The sequence below is a fragment of the Myiozetetes cayanensis genome, unplaced genomic scaffold (genome assembly GCF_022539395.1).
Source record: "Myiozetetes cayanensis isolate MyiCay16 unplaced genomic scaffold, myiCay2020 scf5-8, whole genome shotgun sequence".
Lineage (NCBI taxonomy): Eukaryota > Metazoa > Chordata > Aves > Passeriformes > Tyrannidae > Myiozetetes > Myiozetetes cayanensis.
Window position 1 is genome coordinate 14373458 of NW_026087742.1, and position 22121 is coordinate 14395578.

Consider the following 22121-nt stretch of genomic DNA (forward strand, 5'->3'; position numbering starts at 1 on the left):
AGGAACAGGGAGTGAATTACCTCATTTCCCAGCCCACACTGCACAAATTCACCAGCTGCTTTTCCTCAGGCATGCAGAGAAAAGAGGAGAGAGCACAAACCAGAACTGCTTTCTGCCCACACTGCCCTGACAGAGGCAGAAACCCTGCCCTCCTGCTGTTGGTGCCAGCGCTCCCACCAACATTTACATGCCAGGTCTGCGGCCATGCTATTTCCCCAATAACAGCTTCCATAAAGCAAAGCAGAAACCCTGGGCTTCTTGGCACTGTCTGATGCAACCCTGCAGCTGTGCCACACAGCAAGTCTGCTGTCACCATTTTGGAGGGCTTAGTTTTAGAAGCACATGCCGTGTGCCTGCTGCAGGTGTCAGGATGGATGGCAGCCCAAACACTGACACCGTGTGAAGGGAGGGCTCCAGATCCCCACCCTTCCACCAGCACATCCCATGGCTCCTCTTCTTCGCCTGATCACCCACACACATCCATGGCTCTATGTCCAGTAGCACACCCCTCACTCAAATAGCGTAAATTAACTCTTTAAGATTTTTATTAGTAAAATCCCAACCAAACCTCAAATCCCACGTTTTTCCCTTGTAGACAGCACTCTGACACCACATTCAGGACACCTAAATAGCCACCAAGATTCTTATTTTTGTCATAAAGTGGCTAACAGAGTTTGAAAGCCATAATAAGGACACACTGGAAGATGTTTTCTAAAAGCAGGAAGATAGTTTTAAGGTAAATGCCTTCAGTGTGTTCACAAAGGTTAACTAAAATTTACTCAACAATTTTCTTTTCATGAGAAGTTTCCCCTCTTCAGCAAACTGAAACTGCACAGTAATCCCATGTCCCTGAGAGCACGCAATGAACACATTGGTAAATCAGATTTATTGCACAAGAATATTTTGACAGCTTGCAGATTTAAGAACACTGCAACGTCCTGCATGCAGGCACAAAATTCATAGCTTAAATTTCATTAAAAGCTCTTCTTCTTTGGATTCATATAGAAATATTTTTAGGGGCATATTTCTATGGTCACTGCAAAGACACACGGTTAACCCAAAATAGGGGCTTTCATTTTGCCTTATTTAAATTATGGCTTTTATTCTTTAGTGGCATTCTCTTAAGGAAATATGAAGCTGTGAAACCCAGTCAATCTGATGGATGTTACTAAAGTATACTGCTACAAATAAATGCAGTAACTACTGCCCTGCACAAGTCTCAAAGATCAAAAACCCCTGCAGCAGCCAAGGGCTGTAGTGATATGTTCTCCACACGTCTCAGAAAGCCTCAGCTGACGACTGCAATGCAAATGGACTGTGAAGATGCTCTGGCCTGAGAGCAGCCAGATTTCTGTCACTCACTGCTTCTCAACTCTGTGAAAAATAAATGTCAAGATGGAAGAAACTACTGAGCTGACTCAAGATACCTGAGGTCATCCTCACAGCAAAGTAAAATTAATACTCAACCCTGGAATAAGCTGCCCACTGCCAAATGTACTTATGGCATCTCAATTCCTACCAGATGGAATTTAACAGTGGTCTACAGCAATTTGACTCTAAAATTAGCAAGGAATGGGCACTGCCAATGCCCAACTTCTGAAATTGGCCACTAGCAGCTACCACACCAAGGACAGCTGAGGCACATGCAGAGCTGCCAGGCAAGATGCAACGTTTATAAATTCTCTTTTAACACTGAAGAAGTACTGGGAGGGAAAAAAGAAATAAAAAAGCTCTCTGGACTCCTCAGCTCTGTAAAAAAATAAGATTTAGGAAAAAGTTATTTCAAGACAGACATAGTACTGCTTATGGTGATAATTTATAAAATCAGTATCCTGAGCTGTTAGTTCAGGTTACAACATTACCTACAAAAAAGACCCCACCAAGCCAACAAGCATATGATATTGGATAAAATTATAAGAAGTGATACCCTCCAAAGCTATGACACACAGAAGACTGAATTCAATCAACTCCCTGTTTCTGGTCTAACCCTTGACATATAAGGCACCAAGAATATTCAAGGTATTTGACCACAACTTTTATACTTCAGAAAAAAATTGAAGTAATTTGAAAGGGTAATTAATTGTCCAACAGAAAAACTAAATGAATATTCAGTTAAAAAACCCAAATAACACTTTTGGGTGGGAATGACTTCTCTCAACAGGCTCTGCTCCCAGCCTCATGTGTGGGCAAATGACCCACCCCTCCATCCTCCTCCTCTAATGAACTTTTACCACGTGTAAGAAAGTACAACATTAACCATACACAACGAGCAGAGTGCTGGGGGATAGAGAAATTACAGGTAATGGCCACAGTCACCATTTTTCCTCCAGAGGAAGTAATTACGTGGCCACCTATCCCCTGTAAACCCTTGGGAACATCAGTATCTAATATTTATTCTAGTCATGGTCAAAAGATGAATGTCAGCATAGGAGAAGGATGAAAAACACAAACACGGGCAGACATGACTGCATAAACTTCAATTACAATTAAATCAGATAAAAAATAACATATGGGGGGATTTAAAAACAGAAAACAGAGCTAAGGGCTAATGAGCATGAAGTGTTAAGTCTTTAAAATTTTTGCCAACAAAACTCTACCTTGGTATCTAAGAAAAGACATACAACCTGCAATAATTCTTCTTTCAAAACTGCAACTTAGGAAAGACACCTTAAAAGTCCAAGTCCAGCTCCTCACTCCTGCAAGGAACTGCATATAGTCCTGTTCATAAATTTATGAACTTCCTTCTACATGATTAGACTTCTTACTCCTTTTACCAGAAGACTGTTGGAGCTCCTTATGCTTGCAGATACTTCCTTATAATTTGCAGATTAAATTTATTCATGGGCAATTTATATTCATTTGCTCTTGTGATGACATTGTCTTTTAGCTTAAATTAGGTTTTAAGTTCTCCAGGGCACTGACCAAATCTACATAAGGACAGAGTCCTGAGCATAACAGTTCCCTGATCTTAATTCAGAGCTTTGCTTATGGTGACAAGACAATAAATAATAAAAATTAGTTTTTATAGTTCCACTAGTCTGATGTTCTTCCGCCACATCTCTCATTAGTGCATGGAATCTGTCCAAATATATCAGGATGAAGCTCTAGGTGAGACTGCAGTTCTGCCTCACCTCTGACAAGCTGCTTATCTGGCTCTACACATGTATCAGCACTTATCAGCTGATGTTTCTATCCTAACTATGAAAAACCAAAGAAAACTCAGCAAAAAATGGGTAGAAGAGCACTAAAACTCTTGGTGGAACTGACCAACTCAACTCCTGTAGAACTCTGGAAAACACACAAAAAAACAGCAGGCTCCTTCCCACAGTCAGAACTCATATTGATACAGGCAGGTCCTTCTCATCACAGAAACTCTTGAATTTGGGCTCTCCTTGAAGACTTCTCCCAGAATAAACTAGTCCTGTAGAGCCTCAGTAGCATCAACAATAATATTCTGCAGGGTTAGAAACACCTGCTTTGTATCCATACAAACATAAATCATATCTAGAAACTCTACTGACAACAAAACTTCCCTGGTACTTGGTTCAGATTTTGTACACCTGCTGTTTTGGCATCTTGCACCAGACTGGGAACATTCTTGTTAGTTAGTCTGCAGGCCCAGCTTTGCTAAGCTGACACAGCCTCTGCCTGGGCATCAGACAAAGAGTGCCATGTGTTTCACCTATTCTACACAAATGAACAAAAATTCTAGGAACATTGTGCATTTTCTGGATTTCTTTCGTTATTTGTTTCATGGAAGAATTGGTCTGAGTTGCTTTCCATGCCTTTTAGCTGCTCTGGATTAATAGAAAAGCAAGCTCCAACTCTGGACTCCAGCATTTATCACAAATCAAATGGTAGTGGTAAAGCAACATATTTAAATAGCTCACAGAATAGTCTCAAGAAAATGTTGCACCCAGAATACTAATGAAAACAGCAAATTAATATGATTCCACTTTCCAGGTGCTGACAGAAGTAAGGCTGAACAAAAAGCTGAAGGCCCAAACCTCTTTTTTAATTGATTCAAAGCACCAAGGACACAGGAGAGAATAGCAAGCAACTGCTACAGAAATAAAATTGCAGAAAGGAATAGGTGGATTCATAATCTCACTTTTTCTTTTTTTCAATAAAAACAGATTCCCATTGTCTTTCACATAAGAGACCAAGTACTAGGTATTAAAAAATAATGGGGGAAAAAAAGTATAGCTTAGGGAAAAGTTGGATAGCTTATAAGCAAACAAACCTCTGTAAATTGGGTGTACATATGCATGTCTATACACGAAGAAAAGAAGGGAGAGGGCAGATAATGACAAAAATCAGAGGAGTAATTAGAAGACTGGTTTGTAGTCACTCATGAAAATAGCACTGGGAAGAGCAGGAGTGTTTCCTCTCTGTTTAACTCAGTTTCAAAAGACTGAACAATTGGACAAAACCCACCTCAGAAAAGATGATAATGCTGAAGTTTCTGATGATATTTATGCAGATTCTCTACCTTTTTCATGAAGAGACTGAAAAAATAAGAGCAGGAAAACCAGACTGAAACTGAGTCACTCACCCAGACACCTGTAGGGAACCACAATATGTGGGTGGCCATTGCACTGCTTCCATCCTCTCTTGCACCAGTTCTGGATCGTAACTGGCTGGTTGGCTTCAACAACATTGGTGATTTGCAGTTCAGGGTAGACCTGGAGTTAAAAGTATAAAAAAAGGACAAATGTTATCACGAATATCCACTCTAGGTCACGCGATAGTGTCACACGTGTTTGGAGCACGGGTATCACCCACACAGTATTTTTCCTCCCTTCTCCCTATTCTGCTGTGTAATGTATTTATCTCACAGTACAACTGTGTGCACACACTTACTTACCTGGAAAGCTGGTGTGTCTGTTCACCAGTAAAAACATGTGGCTGCCAGCTCAGAATAATTATGGTGGTAACAGCTGGCTGTCAAAATTATAACTTGGCCAGTTATGCTTGACTAAGCTAAAGATCAGGTAAACAGGTGTTTCACGGTTAAATACCTTCTCCTCCATGTCTCAGCTATTGCAATAATCCATATATACAGGGGCATAATCTCCATTCAACTAAAATTAATAGCATAGCTTTATGTTTATCTCAACCATTTTAACAAACATCGTAATTCCTGCAAAGTATCAACAGCCTGTTGAATGAGTTATTCGTATGTAGGCTTACATGACCAATTTCTTAATTGCTGAGATCAACATTCTATCTGCTTTAACACTGCAATACACTTCTACATCCACGACCATGCCACCACAGCAAACTGGTTGACTGGTTTACTGGCAAACCACAAGTTTGGCTTTTTATCCCCCTTAACCCCTTTATCCCATCCCCCTTTTCCAAGTTTACTGTCAGTAATGGCTTGCATGACCACCTTCACTGAGGATGGGTCTTAGTCACCGACTTCTGTGCAGACCCACCTCCCAGTCACCTCCTACACTCACATTTCATTCCACCAGGAGCAGGTTATGTCGCACTACACTGGGAAGGAATTTCAGAGCACACAAACCACATCCTTATGGATAACATTTAACAGGAACATGTGCTCCTGGAGCACACCTAATGAATGGTTAGCCCACACCACCAGGCCAGGGCCAGCCAAGGCAAAGCCTGCCAAAGGCACTCAGTGTGGACACTCAGCCCCTGATGCTTCACTCCGCGCTCCCAACTCCTGCACCACAGCAGTTGCTGGCACAGCCCATGGCTCTTGTTTTTCATTTTTCAAACTGGCAATCGATCAGCCCTAACATCAAACTCAAAAGAAGGTTCTAGTTTTCCTTTGCTTTTCCTCAAGCAATCCTGACCAATTTCCAGGTGTGTCAAATCTGAGGATTTAGATGCACTGAAAACCACTTTCTACTCGTACCTACCAGCAGAAAAGCAAAACAGAATTAGGAACAAGTCTGAAGTAATTGCAGATGCTCCAAAAACATCCTGTAGAGTGGGAACATAATCCAAAATAGAGAGAACTGGATTGAGATTGATGAATTCCGACAGTCCAAAACCAGTGCTTGGAAAACCACTGTAAGAACCTCGACAGCCCTGCTGATTTGTCTGAATCATGGATCTTCACCAAGCTCATGGCAGGTGTGCAAAACCTGTACTAAGTACCAGGGAAGTTTTATTGGCAGTAAAGTTTCTAGATATGATGTATGTTTGTATTGATATGAAATAAGTGTTTCTATACCTGCAGAATACCATTGTTGATGCTACTGAGGCTCTGCAGGACTAGTTTATTCTGAGCAAAAGTCTTCAAGACTTTTGGTGATGAGAAGGCATGCCCCTGAACAAAGGCTAAAATCTAACTCTGGCAAAAAATTAGGTAAGTAGGCTATTTCACTGCAGCTTGAACAATAGTCTCAAACTTTAAAAGACACTAACAAACAACAGTACAGCCTCATCAGATACAAAATCAGTAGTCTTTGAATGATTATGCTCTGGTCCACACACATGGGAGCAACACAAAGTAATCAAAGTATGATTGGAAATAATTGGATATAACTTCTTTCTTTCATTAAGAGAGAGGAAGGGGCTAATACAATTGTAAAATCGAACTATATTAACAGCTTAATGCAGAAGACAAGGGCAGGTACAGTAACTATGCCAAGGAAATGACTGCAGAACAAAACACTGCTTAAACAATGTACTTTATGCTAAAGAGATTGAATGTTAACCCTGCCTTCTATTACAAAAATGAATTTTTTTAATCAGATACTTCTTGCCTTGTGCAAGCACTTCAAAGAAGCCACCTGACAGATCTCTGCCAGTTTTGACACCACCTTCAGCTCACTAGAGCCAACAGCTGAATCACTGGGGAAGCTGAAGGTGCAGCCTTGGATGTTAACCCAGCACATGAGATACAGCTCAATTCACGAAAGACCACAGGGCAAAACTGAAAACTTCAAGAGGGAAAGCTTCCTGCTCTCAGAAGATTTCAGCTTTGTTTTGTTCTTTTTGTGACTGAGGCTGATGGTCATCATCCACATTACAAAGGGAGCACCATTTTCACACTGCTTGCTGCAAATGACTCCAAAGGAACTTGTGGCTCCCCCTGCTCCATCAGTGCTTTAAATCCTGAACTCTGAACTGAAACAGCAAGGTTCAAGCGAAGTTCCCCTTTCTTCCTCAAGCTCTTTATCTTTTCCCTTGGGTCCCCTCAGTTCCACCAAACAGATCTGCACATGCTCATGCTCTTGACTCCTGCCACAGCACTGCCAAAATGGATTAGGAGGTCACACAGCGGGAAACTTCACACCTTAACTGCTGTGTAAATATTACACCACCAGGCACCAGAGCTGCCTCAAGAGCTAACAAACACGCTGCAGGAGAAAGATTTGATTTGCTCTGGACACTGCCTTCAGCACTGTCACGCTGCACCCTTCCAAGCTCATACCTCTGCCAACGTCACATGCCAGTAATTACAGCCCACAGTTAGGTAACACCGGGTGCTGTCACAAGCCACGCGCTGGATACATCACAGTGTCACCAGCACCTTCTCATCAGGGACATCGTAACATTCCCCAGGGTTAAGTGTCACTTGTCACTGACAGAGGAAGTAGACGCCTTAAGCGAAGACAACTAAAAAAATTTCACAATGGCTGAACTGGAATGCTTCAGAAAAAAATTAAGGCCAAAAACCCAAACCAATTTATTCATCCACGTGAAGATGTGCATAGCTTTAAAGCGACACAGAATAGGATTTTGATCCATGAGAACAAAGACACACTCAGTTGCTTTCCTGAGGTGAATTCCTAATGAGTAAGAGTGCACTATTACTGTAGGGCCTCACTGAAACAATAAGATTAGAGAGGGAAATAATTAATTATTTTTATTTTTACTATTTCTGCGAACCACCATTTTAACTGGTGGTTAGTACAGTGGACCAAATTCTAAGCAGTTAACAGTATTTGTCAAAAGTATGCAAGAACAAAGAAACACAAAGAGGCCTCTTCTTCTGCTCCTACATCAGTTACTAAACTCCTAATTTCCTCTGACAGGTCACACAAAGCTCTGTCCACCCTTCACGAGAGAAAACAGGCTTTGAATTTCATTATCAATAGGTTAATGCCAGTGTATGTGCTGAGGAAACTTCCCCTCGCTAGACTTACATAAGGTATTTGCTCTGAATTGAAGTGGGACCTACTTAGTGGCACAGAAAAATGAGCCTCATATTTATTTATAGCGTCCCTAATGAGCCTCTGTTCCTTCTAGAGGCTCAGCATGAGCAGTGCTAGAAAGTTGCAGGAGACCCAAACTTTCTAAATTATCACAACTTGCTGTAGAGCAATTCCCTTAATACATCTTAAAAGAAACCACAGAAGAAACAGAGATCAACTTAATCTAGAAAATTTAACTGGCAATCAAGAGTTACAGCTGCATCTTCATTCACTTCCATTGACATTACCAACTTTCCTTATATACCAACTGCAGAAACAATAATTTAAAAGGCCACTCAAGTTTCTGAGAATTTCTTATAATCCTGCTTATACTTGTGTTTACCACTACTAATTCTGATTACAGATGGATTTAGGACTAAAATGTGTATCAGCTGTGTGATGCTTCCAGTTAACCTCCGACAAGTCGAATCCCCTGCCCTGCTTCCCCGCCCCCCCAATATTCATACAGATAAAAGAAATTAAGAAGTTACAGCTATAAATAGTCAGAACAAAAATGAGGGTGGTTTTAGCAGTTGCATCTTTAGCAACTTGGATCATTTGAACAATTTGACAGGGGAAGATAACTGAAACTAGGATAGAGTTTGATTCCATCCAGGCTTTCCTTGTGCTGTCCTCCCACAGCCTTCCCCCAAAAAGAAAAACAAACAACCAGGTCAGTTAGTCTGTGGACAAGTTTACTTCTAGCTGAACCATGTGACTTTGTGCTTTGAATATACTATACTTACAGTACTGATGTTATTTTAAATACTGAGAACTGTTCACAGCAATTATCAGACAATTTGCTTTTTAAAATTGTAAACAAAAATCACAGATGTGACAGAGGAAACCATTTACCTCTGCTTGAAATGAGCAAAAAGTGGTTTTTTTATCGTATCAGTGAAGTAATGCACAAACAGTTACTACAAGCACAAAAGAACATACACATTTAATAAACAATGTTTAGGAAGACTGTGGTCTTAAAATTGCTTGTGGAAAACATCCTTTGGCAGCAATCACATCTGAAGGATACCTAAACAATGCCTCAGCTATGAAAACAAGCCCTCAGTTCCAGATTAACAAATTATAGCTGGATCAAAACCTATTTCTGTTCCTTTCTAAAGTATACACATGCTTCCCAGTATTTTGCATTGATGTGTTACTGAAGTGCACTAACAAGCAGACCTGTCCATGCAGATGAAGAATATGATGATGATTTCTGTGTCTCTGCAACCTTTCCACCCTATGCCTTCAGAAGCAGTGACACTGCAGAGTCCCAGATGTCCAAGATCAGCTGCAGGAGTTGTGTCACATGAGCTGCAGTGACACAAGCACCATCAACCCTGAATGAAATGCCCTGTTCTCATTCTGCAGTCTGTGTCTGGAAAATACACAGCTATATGCAAAGTAAAGGTATCATAAGTCTCACATACAAATATTCTAGTTTATTACTGGTTTTTACAACAACTTTTCTACATTACTATAGAAGGTCCTGGTATAAGGTAATGTTGAACCCTGACTGAATAAGATTTAAACTCAGAACTGGGATCCAAGAAGCAGGAATTTTTCATCTGGTTGTTTTTGGGTTTTTTCTGTGGGTTTCTTTTTGTCTTGGTTTGTTTTATTGTTTGAGGTTTTTTTTAACTTTTTTTTTAACTTGCTGCTGCATAGTCGTGTAACTTAAGGCTAAAAATTATGTCAAACTAAAAAACCTCCACAGATAAACATGAGCATCACAAACTCTTGCGTAAAGACCCTCCCTCGAATGCTCTTATTTACAAGTAAAGAAAACACCCCAGACAATAAATTGCACATACTTACCACATGGAACTATGGATGCTTATTGCCTTTATGTTGCCACATGCTTCAACCAGCTTATGTAATTATTTTGCCTGTTTCTTCAGCAGCTGCTGGCTCAAGTTATGATTTTTAACCCTTGCCTTCCATGCACCTGCACTAGCCATAACTCTTGGTCAGACCTGCAGGCTAACCAGGTGAAGCAACACCCACTATAACCACAAATAAAGCCCAGTAAACCTGTGGTATGTCAGCTCTGCAGTCCCCTGCACGGACACAAGAGTTGATAGAGGCATGGGCATAACCCCTGCACTGAATCGTCAGGCAAGAGGGAGAACAGAAGACATGCCAGGTTTAGAGAGATTTTAACACACCAGCAGAAAACCACCACATGTGGTCAACTTTACTAGTCCAGAGAGCCCCAGAGGTCCAAGACAGCAGCTGTTGTGCCTGACAAGAGATGAACACCACACTGGCTATCTCCCAACCACCACATCCTAGTCTCCTCCACTATTCCTCTGGCATGTTTACACAGTCAGCATTGCCTAACACAGCTCCATGGCTCTCCCTGTGGCAGCCCCCTATCCAGGAACCATCATCTCTCTGTCCAGCATGCTCCCGTGGTCAGCAGGAACACCCTTCCTTCTCTGCCACATCTCTGCTGCTTCAGCTGTACCCTGTCATGCTCAGCCACTCACTCCTGGCTCCCTTCTACACACAGAAATGAAGCTGCAAGGCTAGCTGGCATCCCAGCTTTTCCTGTCATTCTCTGTGACCCAGGCAATGCCTTCACTTGGTCAGGGGGAATTACAAAAGGAGAGTCAAACCCAGCACTAGCTGCATTGGAGCAGACATGAATTCTTTGTCATGGGCAAACGAGAAATAGCAAGGAAACCAAAAAGCAACAGCTCTGCCCCTGTACCACATGTCCCAGGTGTCTGCTGCTGCAAGTTAATCAGCATGACATCTCAGGTATTTGCACTAATTTCCAGCTGCCATTTGGGAAGAGTGTATGTACATACCCTTTTAACCCTGCAGTTTAAACCAAAATTAAAGTAATCAGTTCCTAAAATCAAAACCACATGCAATTACCTAGCATAAATAAGTAATCCCAGGCTGAATGTCTTCCAAACTAGACAGAGATATTTTTTTTTAATTTTAATTCCAAATTCTCAGGACAAGTTTCCAGAGACATACTGGTTCTTATCTTCAGCCACATCCCCTAGCATCCATCCGTAACATCCCTCAATTTTTAATAGCTGCAGCCTCACTCTCTGAGTCGACCCTCACTCTCACCTAGGAGTTTCACATACTGCTCTTATGACTATTTCTTTGGGCCCATCTGGCAAATGGGCCCAAACATCGTTTCCAACATCTCAGCTGCTTTACTGTTACACACAGAGTCACTGTTCAAGAGTTTCATGCCACAAAACTCACCCACTATTCCCACTCCTTTCACCCCAACTCTTGCCTCTCCCATCCACTCATCCTGGCATCCTGCTGATTCCTATTTCCAACCTCTCTGCCCACACAGTGACTCTTAAGTTCCATGTTAAGGGGTAAATGCTCTGTCCTCTTCCCTTAAGCATCTTTTAAACTTGTTCATTTTTATCTCTAAGCATGCAAAGCCAGCAATCTTTTCAACACTCAAACTAGTTTCCTTCTTTACTGATCCTACCTTATACAAAGGAAAGCGAAACATAACAAAACACACAGGGGGTGTGGGGTGTGTGTGAGAGAGAGGGGATATGATGAACCTTTTAGGCATTATCCACAGACGACGGGGGAGAAGATGATGAGGGCAGACACCAAGATGTTGCTGCCGTTTTACTCATGGTCATGAGAACATGCACTCACTGCTTTTCTCTGTGAGCAGGGTACATATAAAATCTTGGTATAGTATCCCAAGTACTTTGGGTGTGGAGAGCAATAGAAACAATGAGCAGGTTTTAGTGCAGTGACCAGCTGGGTTGGTTTGCCCACCTGAAGGTTCGTATATACACGATCTCTTCTGTTAGAAGTCCCTAACGTGCTTTTATCTGGAATTTCCCACAAGACTGCCACTTACCCTGTAATTAAAGCATTCAGAAAAGCTGCCAGATGTGAAGCAGCCTGCTCAACCCTGAACACTCACACATTGGCTTTCTCTGAGCACTTTCCTCTGCACTCAGAGAAGGCAGAAGCCTGTAAAAGCAGAAAAAAAAGACTACATGGTCAAACACGTTCTCCTCATTGCCCTTCAAGTCCTTGATTTCATAGCACAAATATGCTTGTATGCAGCAAGAAAACCAAACCAGAAACTTGGCCCTGCCAGGAATACTCTGTTTACCACATCAGGTCTCTAAAGCCTCTCTTAGGTAACTACAGAGGATATCCAGCTTCTCATACTGTAAAACCTCGGAGTAAACAGGGCTGGACTTACAGTCTCTTCTAAGCTGCTTCCCTGTCCACTCTAAGCGCTTACAGGTGCAACAGAACACTTCTACTTCTCCACTGGCAGAATTTCGTATTCACAGAGAGCCAGCAAAATCCACTTTGTCATGTCACCACAAACCTGTTCGCAGATTCACTCTGCTTGAGTTGAAGGTGAAACTACATCTGCCTGTTACTCTATGGCATCACCAGAAACAATTAAAAAGTTTTGGCTTTGAGGGGGTTGGGTTTTTTGGCTTTTCCTTTTAATGTGTTTGCACTTCTTAATTAAATTTCTACATGAATAAGGTTAAGTATTAGAGCCATGAGACAAAATAATACTGTTATATACGATACAGAATAATCAAGCTAACAGTGTATTTTTATCTCAAAACAACATATGTCCAAAGGACAAGTGCTGCCATCCTCACAAGAGGGAAAAAACATGCAGCCAGAAGCAGTTTAAAAACAATAATTAAAATATCCTCCTTTAGGCAAGATAAAAGATTTCATCCACCCACTTCCCTCTTTAAGGGTTGCCTGAGGCGCTGTGTTGCCAGAGCAAGGAAGGTGGGACAGTGTGAGCAGCTAGAGAGCCTGGGTCTGGTTTTCCAGGTTCTCCTGTAGGCTGTGGGAAGAAGGTGAGGCAAAGGGCTGTCCTGGCAGCAACTCTTCCATCACATCAATGTACCAAGTGCCAGTGATCTGCATCAGACAACTAATACACAAGGACGGTGCTTAAATATAATTGTGTTGGCTACAGCACAGGCATCCAAGGGACTGCAGTAAAGGCTCAGCTGATGTGGATCTTCAGGTCTTACTGTTCTTTTAAAAAAGCAAATATGAGAAAATAAAAAAAAATAAAAATCCCCACAAAACCCCAAAGAACCAAACAACAAAGTCTGACCTTTCTTTTTGTGGTATTATCATAATGGAGATGAAACACCACATTTCATCTCAAGCATGATACATTTCAGAAAGGGTCGGCAGGGAAAGAAGCAGATCTTGTGCCAGCAATTTCTGCCCAAAGAGGAGGCACTGTTCTGAAGGCATGAAATAAATCAACGTGACAGCTTTGCGAAAACCATTACACACGGAAAGTTACTATTTCCTTCTCAAAGAAATCATCAGTATAAATGGGCTATAATATGCATTTTACATCATCAAATTACTAACCTGAACTAGTTTCACAAGCTTCACCCAAAGAAACCTCCCACCTTTCTGTCAAAGGGTGTCATATGTGACTGGGTTATGTTTGTCGAGATCACAGCACAAAACATACCTAAGCTGTAGCATAACATCTATGAAAATGTACTTGGAAAAAAAAGTTGTTCTCTATTCAACTGTTTTTAAGTTCTGCTGCTTATGAAATGACCTACTTTATGTTAGAGTTGTCTTTGAGGCCATGCAAGAACTGCCACAAAGTAACAGGCCTGAGAACTCATTTTCCATAATCTAATTAATTTATGCATTCTTGAGTTTACTGCAGAAGTAGCCAAAGGGTAATTTATTACTCTGAGAGCCCAGATTCAGTTGCATGCATGCCCCAAGAGACAAACGTGGCGGTGATTTCCCTTTCCATGAAATCAGCTTCAGGCTCTAGTACCAAGAACGTGAAGTGGTAAATACAAGGTCATATTCTGAAACAGTGGTTGTACTCTGCCACCCAGCACATGGAAAACCATGCAAGGTTTAGTCCTGTAGTGAAAGCAATTCAGAAGAAGTCAGAGAAATCTTTGACTTAGAAATGGACCACCTGATGTTCTAAAATAAAAGGTGACCTCAAAACAAAGAAGAAGAAACTTAGGAGTGTGAGAAATGAAGCTATAGGGAGCACACCTACAGAAAACATTCAGATCAGTAACATTTCTCATTTGTGAACAACACTGGAGATGTGTATTCAGTGTTTTATATTTCCCTGCCTTGGTCCTTTAAACAGGATACCTAAAGTAATTACCTGACCAGCTCTAAGATGAAACCACATTTTTTGTTTCTTTATAAATCAAACAGCAATCTCTTTTAATCAGTTTTGTTCTTGTGGATGAGATATATATTGTATAGACTATAGCTTTAAAATACAAACAGTGTCAGCAAAAAATAGGATAAAGGTTTCCTTTCTAAAGAAATAAAATCAATCATTTATTAACAAATACTTATAAATTTGTGTTTTTCTCCAAGTTCTTTCTCATAACATCTTTATCCAGAGTAATCAGAAGTGCCTTTCCACTGCCTTGCACAGACACAGCAATTCTGCCTGCAAACTGCTCTCTCAGGACAGTAACCTGCAGAATACACGGTGAGGATAAATCAGGCACTTCCTACATCCAGTACCAATATTAACTATAACTCAGATTAAATGAAGTTCACTATGAAAGTTCATCAATAGGAACTGTCACTAAGCATTTTCTGAAGCCCTGTCTAGTCATGTGAACTTCAATTTGGAGCCACTACCAAGACAGAAGTTCATTACTCTTTCAGGTTTCACATGTGTCTGTGTTTCAAATAACAAATAACAATGCTCCAAAACACAGGCAATAAACTTCAGTATGAAAGTTGAATAAGCTGAAAAAATGTACTTCAGCCTGATCAGACCCACGTGGACTTACTCAGGATTTCATTTTAAACTTACATTATATTGCAGACTGAAGTAATTTTCAAATGCAAAAGACCCCTTATGATAGAGTATGCAGTTAATACATACACGGTACAAATTCTGCCTTATAGGGAATACAGGGAATAGTATCTACTGCCCATGCCTTTCATAATACTCACAAAGCATTAGTGAAAGCTAATGTCCAACAGGATATTAAGAAATCTTCATTAACTACTAAAAGCATCAAAGCTCCACAGGTCATTTAGAATTCACTTTTACTCATAAACTGCCCTTACTGTTTCTCCAATTTTGCTTCATGACAGGAGAAGAGAAGGAGGGTATGGAGAGGTCTCTAAGACTGCCACCTGCAAACACGTTTGCAACAAAGCTTGGAAATTTGTCCAAGAAAGATATAAATAAATATTCTGGCGTATTTTAGTAAACTGGTTGGTGCCTTCATATCCAGTTGCTACACTGGACTGAAAACTCAACTAATCCAACTTTTCTCCTAAATACTGTGACTGCTAAAGTAGTAAGCCAGCATATTGAGACCCTGAATTATGTCCATACAGGTATTTAACAGGACAACCTCCAGTCATCTCCCCTTTTGAGATCAAGGAATTTTAGCCAACATTCCTTGAGATGAAGCTGTGCCCTGGAGTCCTGGAGTAAATGCCAGTTTGAAAAAATGTGCTAAACCCAGCAAAGTCCTACCATCCCTTCTCTGCACCAGACTTCCAAGTCTGCCGGACTGCACAAACACCCACAGGCACAAGGTCACTAGTGGCAGACTGAGTCAGCCCTAGGTCTGAAACAAGAACACATGCAGCATCTCCCAGGGCACTTCAACAGCCTAACACTGGCTTTGTACTCTTTTTCAGTAAAATCATAACATCTTATTACTGCTCTTTTCAGAATGAAAACCCCTGTAGCAGAATATCCCTCTCTGTTGCTGCAGACCCATGCTTTGTCTTTGCACTTCCTCAGCAAGCTCCACTGCTCACAGGCTCCACAGCACAGGTTAGGGCCAAAGCTTTTGAGTCATTTTTCCCACTTACAGGTAATGAACAGTGCTGCAGAGCTGACTAATGAACCTGGCAGACCTGAGGAGGGGAAAGGTTCTGACAGAAGCTGCTCCTCAATAGGTCAAATCTAAGCACCAAATCTCCACGTGCATGAAGTTCCCAGTCACTGGGCTGCCTAAATGCATCTGTACTTTTACCAGGAGCAGCTCTGAAGAGTGCAAACCAAAGAACATACTGTCTTAGTGCTCCATCCCCCACCAAAAAAGAAGCTGAACATTTTCTTGCCAGCTTTCTTCCTCCTGCAGTCTGTTCCCACACAGATGGCAAAATGTTTTTTGAGGCTTTGTACTGCATGCTCCACTGAAGCCAGTGGGAACCCTGACACCAACTTCTGTAACAGAAAGACTGAATCCACCAACTCCAAGAACGTCTGAAAAATGAAAAGCTTTTTTTGCCCCCCTCCTTCTACAAAATAACAATCTCAAGAAGATTAGGATGGTTGCCAAATGGAGAAACCACTTCAGAGCGCTCCCAGTGACTCAAGTGACCACAGTGATGTCAATGCCTTGAGAACAACACTGTTGTGGTGTAACGAAGTCCAATCATATCCAGTGAAACTTCCACACCAATACACTGAGATATTATTCTCAAGTACAAACAGGGTGTGCATTTCCAAGTGCTCAAAGGCACGAGCAAAGGGAACATCAGAATAAACTTAAGTTCAAGTCAATTATGAATCCTGAATTTTAAAGGACAGAGTAAGGACTGAAACTCTGCACCTACTTTCCAATCCAAACCACTGTGCAGCCGGAGTATGCATGTCCCTCTGCACCCTGTACCTTGCCAGCAGATATCCCAGCCCACTTAGAGAATCGCAGAATCACCAAGGTTGCCAGTTCCTCAAAATCCACTTAATTAAATACGATAATTTATTGTATGTCTCTTCTTTTTTTTTTTTGCTTCACAGTAAGACTGGCAAACAATACACTGAAAACGATCTTTGGCCCCCCCCTTTCTCCAACAGGAACCAAGGTCACTGAATTATACTGAAGTAAACATAAATAAATCAAATTTGACCATTTCAATCAAGGACTTCTTGGTTGAGAGGATTTTCAAACTGCTGAAAAACAAACATGAAATCCATAACAGTCCACACTGCCTTGGCTCATCCTGGGAGAGAGATTGCTCTCAGCTCTCAGAACGGCACCTACGCTTCTGTTGAAACTTTCAGCAACTAAAAAAAGCCGATCAAAGCTTTAAATGGTCTTATCTTACGGATTATGTTACAATGCAATCTACTTTATTACTGTGCTCTGTGGCTTAGCAGTCTCTGTTGTTTAGCAGGGTAACTGTTTCAGAGATAAGCTTTAATTTCTTTTAGTACTCAAGAAAGTGAAACATTAAACTAGACTGAAGTTCCTTCTCCAATGACTAATCTAAGCAGCAAAATTAACGTAAGGATTTGCAGATTTCAAATGACCCTTTATCTAGCCCCTAGAGCAGTGCAAGCTTCGCTGCTGCAGCCCTGTGACAACCACCAGGCTGACCCTCTAACACCCCATAAAACAAAAATTCTACGACACGGCTACATAATGTGATAAATCAATTTACAAACATCAAATCCACTTGTGCATTATGAAACAGACAAGATTTTAGTTTGCTAAACAACAGCGAAAAAGAATCCTTAAAGACCAGCATGTGAGGCTGGTGCACCTGAGTGCAGCCACTCCTGTACCTCCAGCTGTAAAACCCTGGCAGGAGCACAAGGAACAGCAAAACCAGAAGCAGTTGGGACTCTGCATTTGAGATGTTGGGTCCATATTGTTTTTCTCAAAATCCTTATGGCAGGACTGTGGAACAGAAGTTTAGCAAAATCCTTATGGCAGGAAAACTAAATTTTGGGTCGGATAACCACTATAAGGATACTGCACTACATCAAATTTCTCAGTCTTTCATTCATCTGTCAATTCTCTTCTGTCCTTCCTGCTGTCACCACGATGCCCCAAAACACCAGCATTATTCACATTTCTCTATTTTCACCCACCTTTTCTCTCATTTTCTGCACAGGTTCTGGTATTTCGAATGTATTTGCTCTCCACTTACGTTTCTACTGCTGTCTAAAATTAAATCATGGAGCCACATTTGCATCTCTGATTAACATATGTCCTGTTCTTCATTATAGGCCTGATTTGACATCTGCCTTCTACACCTAATAACATCAAAATTTTTTTGCCCTTTAAATTGCTCATGTTGTCTTTGTCTATTGCCAGAGAAAGCTTTCTGGGGAAGTTCAGGGATTAAGAGAATGTGTTCCTCTGAAAGCACATGGGGAAAAAGGGGCAGAAAGACACAGTGCCTTCAGAAATACCTGAAAAGCTTTTCTTCACAGGTTGTTCAAAGACCATAGCAGATGCATGCTCTGGTCAGCTGTCCTAAGAAGAAGTCCTGCCCTCCCCTTACACCTTTCCCACATCAGCACTCGAGCTCATCTGGTCCCTGGTGAGCAGGACCACAGCAGGAAACTCACCCTTTTCCTGTTTGTTTGCGGGGGTTGGCTTTGTGCCATTTCAGCTCCCTAAACTTCCTCGCTGCAAGATCAGACATATGCTAAAATTTGGCAGAAAAGAAATGAGGAGGAAGAGAGCTGATTTTTTTCTTCTGCAGCAGTATGTACTGGTTAAGCTCAATGCTTGTGCTGAACTGCTCTTTGGTTTGGTAAGAAACTCTAAAATTAGCTCATACAATCTGACCATCTCAGATCTTGCTACAGATCTTAAGCTACAACAGCTCAAGATATTTAAGCTGAAAGTCTGCAAGAACAGGGACACTCAGGAACTTCAAACATGGCTGAATAAGGGAGACTCCTCAGTCCTCTTTGTTGCTCCAAACTCCAAACCAGAGTGGTGCTCTTGTATGAAACACCTGGATTAGAGGAATGAAATCACGATAGGAACACATGACACCACTACTCAGAGTGCCTCTGATCCATACTAGCTCCAAAATATTAAAACCCACCTTCCAGACTTCAGCAAGTAATTGCTTATTACCATATCCACTGATGTGCTCTCAGCAATAGCTTAAAATTAGTTTCTGTGACAATCTCCCCTAAAATATTAAAAAATATACACATATTAACTTACATGGTATTACAAGTTTAGCTTTAATAAGATCAGTCTAATTAAATCCTCTTAGATTCCTTGCTTAGAAGTATAAATGTAATTCCTGCCTCTTGAATGATTCCTTCTGATTTTTTTTTTTTGCTCTTCGATGGAGTGTACAGACTTGCCAAGCTGTGTGGGAACTTGGACAAGCAACGTTAGCTGCAACACTTCACAGATGTTTGAAGCAACACTCATCAAAATCTTTTTTTTTTTTTTTTTTTTAAAGCCTGTAATTGGCTCAAACAAGGAAGAGCAAAAAAATACTGAAGGATCTTGATAATACTTCCAAAAAAAAATCTCAAAAGCTGAATTCACAAGAAAGCCATTTATTGACCACAACTCTTCCCGGGCCAACTGGAAGTCAGTAATGAATGGACAAATCAGATGTTTTACAAATGCCTAATTATCACTGTTCCCCAAGAAAACCTGTGACTCAGGATAAGACTCAAATAAAACAAATTGCATTGGTTTATATTCTCATGGAAGCATTGTATGGTTTCTTCCCACAGCTGGACATCTTGAATATCAGTGGACATCTTGGATATCATTACGTTCCCATGGGATCAATGCTTTTCTGACCTACAACGGTATTTATAGAAAGAAACTATGCTGGCAAAATATGTTGTATCAGACAATATTTCCTCATATCCAGATGAACAGTATTCATGTTTCAATATTCATATCTGGGTAGAAGAAAAAAAAATCAAACATGGTACTGCCATTAATGTACAAGGCATTTTTTCCTTTTTTCTGTTAATAAATGCAACAGCTACTGGCACACACAAAATACAAAGCTGATTTTTTAAGAGGTATTTTGATGCATCTTCTAAACACTACACTTCTAGTAGAAGCTCCTGTTTTCATTCAAGAGGAGGATACTTTTTCTTTTTCCCTAACAAGGACTCATCCTGAGGCCTCATAACAATTTGGAACAGTCTTAGGGACCTTAAAGCCAGTGCTGGTTTTAGCCTCAACATTAAGCCAGATGCCTCAAGAGCTCTGAAGAAAAAAAAAAAAAAATAAAAGCCTAAAATCCTCACCTTCCAAACTTTTTTGTTAGTGATTTTCAATAACACCCCTTCAGTAAAAATCTCTCTACTCAAGTAAAAAAAATACATTAACACCTGAAATTCTGTTTAAGCTATTAAAAAGATGCTCTCTCTATCTATATATATGAAAGAAAAAGGTGGATAAAACCATCAATAATTGGACGGATATTCAGAAACCTCTCCACAATTATAATTAATCCACAGCCATCTAGAACAATTTTCTGTAAGGAGCACACATCTATAAAAAAAGATTATCAGTGGGATTTTTTTATTAGCCAGAGGGATACAGTATTTGGAAGATTAAAGCAGGCACTCAATATAGTGCTACATAATAATTTTAATTGGATAAAAGCTAACTGGATGATAATGCTGCTGTATGAATTAGAAATTAGAAAGCAGTGGTAACTGCTTTGGAAAAAATTAAATGTCCCAGAAATCAAGAAATATTTCCCCCATCCAACCTTGGGGCATTGCCCTGCTAGGAATTCAAGGAAGCATCACCTTCCTGACAGCTTCAAAGCTACATAACAAGAGAAACTGTATTCCCCTTTTCTACTTTTGCCTGCAGAAGTGACAACTGCAACTCCTCATAACGCCCTTTTCCTTGCCAAGGGACCTCTGAACATGAGCCTGCTCCATGCAACCAATCACTCCCTGTGACTACAAGCTTTGTATGCACTGTTACAGGGAAATAATCTGTAGCCAGCATTTTAATTTCAATATCTTCCAAAATAGAAGGACAAGGCTGAAACGGAAAAAAAAACAACAAACCTGTCTCCACCAAAAAAACCCCACAAAACAAACCAAACCAAACAAACAAAAAACCCCAAAACCCAAAAAACCAACCAAACAAAAACCCAAAAACAAACAAACAAACAAACAAACAAAAAAACCCCCACACCCCAGAAGACAGTAACACTAACACCACAAGAAAAAGCATGATAGAATATAATTACAAGATAAGGTAATAGCAAGATACAGCACACGAAAGTTATAAAGCCATCCATAAGGGATGGGGATGATCCAAAAAATATAAACTGCTACACAAAGTATACTACCTATTCACATATACACAATCACACACAGAGACTTGAGCAAGACCAGAAAGGGATGAAACAAACACTCAAAACTACTCAACACTCAAATCCTGCAGGCAGCCTTCTAGCTCTCAGGAGCACCATCCCCATTCCCACCAAGGCATCCCACTTGCACCCATTCATCTGCAGAGGTACACCTGCAGATGCTGGGGCCATGGTTTTGGCTTTGAATTGGACACAAGTCTCATGTCTGACACTGCCAGGGCATAATTCCTTCATTATTACACCTCTTGTCCATTTACTGCTAACATCTCTCCAAGAGCCAGTGGAAGCACAGAAGTTGCATCAAGGAACTGGCCCATCTCTGAAAACTCCCCCAGAGAATAAAAACTGCATCATAGTGGAAAGTGCAAGGAGTTCAAGAGGATCCAGAATGATCTCTAACGGAAGTGGGATAGTTCTGTGCCAGAGAGAAGTGTCCATGCAACCATGGTCTGAAGAGGTAGATGAAAGTAATCACAGAATGGCCTGGGTTGGAAGGGACCTTAAAGATCATCTTATTCCAACACCCCTGCCATCGGCTGTGACACCTTTCACTAGACCAGGTTGCTCAAAGCTCCAGCAAATTTGGCTTTTAACACTTCCAGGGATGGGGCAGCCACAACTTCTCTGGTCAGCTTGTTCCAGTGCCTCACTACTCTCATAGCAAAGAATTCCTTCCTAATATCTAATTTAAACCTACTCTCTGTCAGTTTAAAGCCATTCCCCCTTGTCCTGTCAATCACGTGCCCTCCTAAATAGTCTCTCTTTCCTCCTCAAACAGGCTGAAACATAACAGCTCTATATTGATAACAGATTTTTCTTTATTTAAGG

General features: G+C 40.9%; 1 protein-coding gene across 3 annotated transcripts in view; it reads right to left on the reverse strand.

Annotated features, from left to right (window-relative positions):
- Nucleotides 1-22121, reverse strand: part of APP (amyloid beta precursor protein) — a 200977-nt gene that overhangs the window by 133557 nt on the left and 45299 nt on the right. For all 3 annotated transcript variants that reach the window (XM_050332717.1, XM_050332718.1, XM_050332719.1), the window contains exon 3: nucleotides 4556-4685. In XM_050332717.1, the coding sequence (XP_050188674.1) occupies nucleotides 4556-4685 (130 nt within the window). The remainder of the gene's footprint in view (nucleotides 1-4555; nucleotides 4686-22121) is intronic.